Source organism: Lolium perenne, chromosome 7 (assembly GCF_019359855.2).
Source record: "Lolium perenne isolate Kyuss_39 chromosome 7, Kyuss_2.0, whole genome shotgun sequence".
NCBI lineage: Eukaryota > Viridiplantae > Streptophyta > Magnoliopsida > Poales > Poaceae > Lolium > Lolium perenne.
This window is the reverse complement of record NC_067250.2, coordinates 235,355,416-235,361,779: the sequence shown is the minus strand read 5'-3', so window position 1 is coordinate 235,361,779 and position 6,364 is coordinate 235,355,416. Positions and strand designations below refer to the sequence as shown.

The window sequence follows — 6,364 nt, the reverse complement described above, 5'->3', positions numbered from 1 at the left end:
CTCCTCGTTATGGTACACGAGCGCCTCGATGTAGTCGGCGTCGTCGTTGGCATCGTCGTCGTGGTCGTCGTCGTCGTTGTACTTCGCGCGCGTCGGCGGCTGCTGACGACGCGTCGGCGCCTCCTGTCTTCGTGGATGAGTCGGCGGTGGACGCTCGAAGGGAAAATCCCTGTCGCCCATAAAGCCCGCCCTCCTCCTCCTATCCGTCTAGGTCGACAGATAGGTACGCCAACTTTCAGAGTCGATGGCGTACGCCGGATCGGTGCGGAGGTCCGGCGGCAGGTACCGCCTACTTCGCCGGATCTCCGCCGTCCGATCAGGCTCGTGCGCAGGGACAGGAGGGATGGGCACCTGATGGCAGCTGAGCCGCCAGCCGCTAGGCAGTTGCACGCCCGACCAGGCCTCGCACGACATCCATTTCCCGTGCATCAACCTCCCCAGCGTGACGGACAGCGGCACCCTCTGCGTTCCCTTCTTGCTGCCGCTGCCGGAGGCCTCGAAGTCGTTCTTCTTCCCCATGGTGCTGCGGCGGTGGTGGTGCGAGTGGAGGTGTGGGCGAAGGAGGAACGCGACCGGTGGACTTTTAAGGGCAGTCGCGCGCGGGATACGATGCCATTGAAGGCGGCGCAGAAGCCTAGCCGCCGCCCGCCAGTGCGCTCGCAGAACAGGCAAGGAGAGACACGATCCGTCCGCCAAGTTGTGCTCTATTACATTTCCTCATGCGAGGTGGTTGTTGATTCTTTGGTTTGGTGTCTGGACATCAAAGCAAATGCCGACCAAATTAGTACTACTTCCGCCCGATTTTGGCTTCCGTTTGGTGTCCGGGCAGCAAAGCAAAGGTTGGTCTTGATCGAAGTTTGCAAAGTGCATCAATTAAGGACTCGGTGATGCCTAGCACCACCAAATCTGCCAACGCCGCCATGTCTAGATCCATTGCTGTCCAGGCGTATGGCATAATCGGTGGAGACATCTTGGAGTGGGTGCAGTGGTCGGAGAACAGGGAGTCACCACCAAGCGTAGGAGGATTATACATGTTCGATCCAGTGACCTAGTATTGATGGAAGGCCGCCACTGATGACGCTAAGCCGATGTCGAAGGAAGATCTATGCAGTCGCCAATATGAGAGTAGGTGGTGGCTAATCAACACAACAACCCAAATTACACCGGAAGAAATCAACGTCTAATTGCTTTGGAACCCTCCCATCTTAATGGTATCATGACGTGCACCAAACCTTTTTGCCGGGCGGCACCAAAACTGAACCCGCGAGGAATATTCTCCTCGCATTATCGATGTTCGCGTGTTCTGGTTTGGTTAATTTAACAATATTTAATTAATTTTAGCGTTTTGCTGCATGATGATTATTTTATAAATTAAGATACAACTAAAACTATAATTTAGACCCGTCGCAACGCACGAGCACTTTTGCTAGTTCTATAAAGAAGAAGAAATAAAACCACAAATCTCGATGCCCATGCCTCTTCTTCCGCGCAAAACCGCCGTGGATTAGGATCATATATATTGTTTGTTCTGTACAGCCAGCGTGCAGAGAGTTGACAAAGTATTTGGTTATCGAAATTGTCGCTTCGGCGCCGGTAAACGACCCTCATGCATGCATTGCACTCGGAAGCTACTTCAACTCAATTCTAATATGGTGACAAACTGCGAGCAAAACTCCCCCATCCCAGCCCGCAACAATAGAAAATACACCAATTGCCCACCGTATCATCCATTATTATACCTCTCGCCGGATAAGTCCCTACACAGTCGGAGGCGGCTCTCGTAGGATCTTCTACATAGCACGCGCCAGCCTTCGAAGGCGCAGAAGCAGCACCAACCTCCATGGCATCGTTCGGACCGGCGAATTTGCCGAACTCGGAGAACCAGCTGCAGGCCAGCCAAGGCACGGCGATCTTCAGCTACACCTGCATCGGCCTCACGGGCGCCGCGCTCTTCTCCGTCGCCTTCTTCTTCTGCTATCAATTCCGCAACCGAGCACCGGTGGCCGCCGCCGGGGCAGCGGCCGGCACCGGTGGTCGCGGTCGCATCGTGGACCTCGCGAAGCTTCCGGAGTTCGCGTACACCAAGTCTGCAAGGCACAGCGGACGCGGCGACGGTGCGCAGTGCTCTGTGTGCATCGGCACGGTGGAGGGCGGCGAGATGGTGCGGCAACTGCCGTTGTGCAAGCACCTGTACCACGTGGAGTGTATCGACATGTGGCTGGCGTCGCACGACACGTGCCCGCTTTGCCGCGCGGAGGTTGAGCCGCCGGACGACGACGGTCAACCAGCGATGACGACGGAGCTGCCGGTGTAGGGCGCCACCCTGGCGGTTGTCGTAGTTGGTCTCCGGCAAGGTGCATGCAAATTAGTTGTAGCTTGTCACATGTGTGCCAGTTCTCCTTATCGGTTAATATACAGCATCAACATGTACAGTAGTTGTAGTAATTAACATGTAAATGCATTTCCATTCATACGAAAGTTTTTCCGGGTATGCAAGATCACCACTCATTGTGCCTGTTCTCAATTTGTAAGTTTGCAAGTTAATCTCCACAAATAAAATGCTTAGTCATAACTCACAGTATTCATTTGCGGAAGGGGTGTGTTTGGTTTGTGCCCGAGATTGCCCTACCAAAATTTTGGCTAGCCAATATTTTAGTTGAGCTATTTCTTGCCCCACAAGTTGGTCAACATTGACTAAAAACTTGAACTAATTAAACTTGGTAGTAAAGCATTGGCAAACAAAAAGTTGGCAACTATCAAAACAACAACCAATCTTTTGATCATGACCAAAAAATTGGTTGGATATGATTCGATAGCAATCCAAACACCTTAGATTCCAACGGCTCTATGCCGAGAGCCACCCCTCTACGTACCCAATGTTGAGAGCTTTTTCCTGTTTGCCGAGGATTCGGGACCGTCGGCATTGTAAGCATTTCATGTGGTGAATAGAGCGAGCCCGTTTGTACTAAAATTTTAAAAATCACACTGTCGTTTCCGTGCAAAATCTCCTGGATTACGCTCACCACTTGTAGGTTTTAGATTATTATTATTTGTTTTACAACTAGCTAGTGTGCGTAGAGAGTTGACAAAGTGGCGGGGGTTATCCTCTTTTCGAAAAAAAAGAGAGTTGACAGTGTCTCCCATCTCTAAATTAGTACTACTGTCGCTCGTCATGCGTGCCACTCTCTCAAGCTATTGCAAGTACAAGTACAAAGTCAATGCTAAATTGCTGACAGCTGCGACTATAATTCTGAATTCGCCCACCCGCAACACTAGAAAACGCACCAACTGGCCACCGTACCACGCATCCACCCATATCTCCCGCATGATAAGGTCGTCGGAGCTCGATCATCTACCTACGGCAGGCCGGCCGACGGAAGTCTTCGAAGCAGAAGCAGCAAGCTCGATCCATGGCCTCCTTCGGACCGACGGCTATGCCAAACTCGGAGCGCGCGCATCACCTCAACAAAGGGACGGTGATCTTCAGCTACACCTGCGTCGGCCTGGTGGGCGTCGCGATCATCTTCGTCCTCGTCTTCTTCTGCTACCATATCCGCAACCGAGCACCGGTCGCCGCCGCCGCGGCGGATACGGACGCGGCGGGAGGCCGTGGTCGCAGCGTGGACCTCACCAAGATACCGGAGTTCGCGTACACCGGGTCTGCCAGGCACAGCGGCAGCGGCGACGGTGCGCAGTGCTCGGTGTGCCTCGGCACGGTGCAAGCAGGCGAGATGGTGCGGTTGCTGCCCTTGTGCAAGCACCTGTACCACGTGGAGTGCATCGACCTGTGGCTGGCGTCGCACGACACGTGCCCGCTTTGCCGCGCGGAGGTTGAGCCGCCGGAAGAGGACGATCAGCCCGCGTTGACGACGGAGCTGCCGGTGTAGGCCTCCGCCGGCCGGTCACCCAAGTTGGTCTCCGGCAAGGTGCACGCATGCTCACATGTGTGCTAGACTGCTAGTTCTCTACTACTCCATGTAGTTGTACAGCATCATATCATATATACCATGTAGTTGTAGCTTGTCAACGTATCTGTGCCATGAAATTTTGTTCTAGCTCTGCAAATCACCACTCTTGTTTCTAGTTAATGTTCTCCATTTGCAACCTTGCAAGTTGGCAGGTTAATCTCCATAGCACTAAAGTTTCCAGAAATCAGCAGCATGACGATTGGTTTGAACCTAATCATGCATCTAATTCCATCTGAAACCACATGAGCAATGATTTATTTCTGGAAAAAACATTTTACACCAAGAAAGTCACGTGTGAGTGTAGAAATGGAATTTTAATCCTATTAATATACTTATTTGAAAATTAAAAGTCAAGCTGTATAGAATATGCATGAGTAAGTAACTTTGAACATCACAAAATTTACGTGCTAGGTAAAAACCTACTGACCACCAAGAACACAAATGTGCTCTCGGAATCAGATCTACCTTGTAAACATCATGGAAAATCATGTGAAAGTTTTGAGAATTTTTTTCTAAAGGTTCATGGATATACAGGACATTTGAGACATATGCCTTTTTTTCTGCCAAAAGTATAAGTTTCTTTACGGCATGTGGTTACTATAACTTACAAAACTACTTTGCTACAAGTTATGCCTCTCGTACTGTAGCTAATGGAACTAATTTGTTCTTTATCTTCATGTCACAAGTAATCGTATATAGCATAGTCCAAATACATGACATGGTTCAAAAGCATAGCATAGTTGAACACAAACAAGTTCACAAAAATAATCTATGTTCATACAAGCACATCACAATCATGAAAACAATGCAAACGACACTCATGCGTCATCTTCACCATTGGTTTCTTCGTCTTATTCATTCGAAACATCGATGTTGGGAATATTGTAGGAGCCCATGGCATCACCCATCGAAGGTCCAAAGCCACCACCCATAGGAGGATTGGGAGCTACCATGCAAGCCATGAATCCACCCGTTATAATTGGCCGATCTCCCCCTCGGTGCAACAACAAAACTCTCACCCCACCTTCAACCTCCAAGTGGATATCATCATATATATTGTCGGTCATATTCTTGTGAGGGTATATATTGAGACCGATGATCTTATGAATGTGTGAAACCAATTTTCATAGTTGACATAAACGTTTCATAATCAACACTACAAAAAAACCAAATTGAACACTCATCAAACCTAAATTTCAATTGATCATTTATATTCATCTACATAATTGAAAACAAGAAAAAAAACAAACTGCGTACCTATCAGACATTACGCCGAAAACGCGTGTGTACAACAAACAGCTTAACCTCCTCTTCAGTTGCTACCGGCGGGGGTGGCACCGGGGGAAGTGGCAGTGTCTGGAATTTTTTAGTCGCCTGCTTGGCATTCACTGTCGGGGGTTTGCCTTACAGCCTGGCGCTGATTTTGCCCTTCTTCTGTCGTGGCACCACTGAAGACACCACCCGCTTCTCACTGGCCAGTGTCAGCTTCCTTATCTTAGTGATGGGCGCCGGAGGTGGGACTAGCATCAATGCGACGCGGGACCGTGGCGGCACAAACATCTGACCGCAGACAATGGCGGTGTTAGGGTTGGATGCGCTGGTGGCTTGGTGGTTTCTGAGCAAATGGAATTGCTTCGGCGGCAGCGAAGGGGGCAAAGAAGAAGGGAGGGGTGGGGGAGTGCCAGAACCGCCCAGCATGGCTAGAATTTCACCAGCCGAGGTCGAGGAGGGATGCAAGTGATTTTGCACACGAGACTTCAGATTGTCGATTGGGATGCCCACACGAAAGTTCTATTTTGCAGCGTGCAGTAGTGCGCACCACAAATATGCGGTGCACGATTGAGCTTTTTTTGGGCATGCACAAATTTTCTGAGCACAACATATGACTTGGCATCTGTTGGAGCATGTTTTTTGCGCTCCCGTGCAAAAAAAAAAGACAGTTTTTAAACACCATCCTATTTTAGTGTGTCTGTTGGAGATCCTCTAAGCAAAGTATCTCGGCTAAGCTTCTTTTGATATATTCTACAGAAGTAAATACTATATATAAGATTTAGGGCTTTTTTTTTTAGGAATCGACTTAATTATTTAATAATTTTGATGGTTTTTTGGTTGCTCTCTAACCGGCTGAGCCGACGGTTAGACCAATGAACCAATGAGCAAGTCACCTCACCAGTTCACTAGCTTGTTGGGGTGTTTTTTAAACTATGCATGTATGTATCTGCCTATCCTCTTTATCTATGCCTACTTTTAAAAATAATTGGAACTTATAACTTTGTTTTCTTCCATAAGAGGGAAGTCTTCTATTTTTGAGAAAGAGGTTGACGAACAATATATTAATTTTTTGGGTGTGAGGCTGGATGGTCCCCTTATATATATTTGGGAATCCCTATTCACTT

The 6,364-nt window shown here is 48.9% G+C and overlaps 2 protein-coding genes across 2 annotated transcripts; both read left to right on the top strand.

Moving 5' to 3' along the window:
- The first annotated feature begins 1,838 nt into the window (after positions 1–1,838).
- LOC127313984 (RING-H2 finger protein ATL39-like) lies at positions 1,839–2,491 on the top strand. The gene has a single exon (XM_051344454.1). It carries the CDS (start codon positions 1,841–1,843, stop codon positions 2,312–2,314), a length of 474 nt encoding a protein of 157 aa, XP_051200414.1. The 5' UTR covers positions 1,839–1,840; the 3' UTR covers positions 2,315–2,491.
- A 794-nt stretch (positions 2,492–3,285) lies between these two features.
- On the top strand, positions 3,286–4,083 carry LOC127313983 (RING-H2 finger protein ATL39-like). Its single transcript, XM_051344453.2, has one exon. It carries the CDS (start codon positions 3,411–3,413, stop codon positions 3,885–3,887), a length of 477 nt encoding a protein of 158 aa, XP_051200413.1. The 5' UTR covers positions 3,286–3,410; the 3' UTR covers positions 3,888–4,083.
- The last annotated feature ends 2,281 nt before the right edge of the window (positions 4,084–6,364 follow it).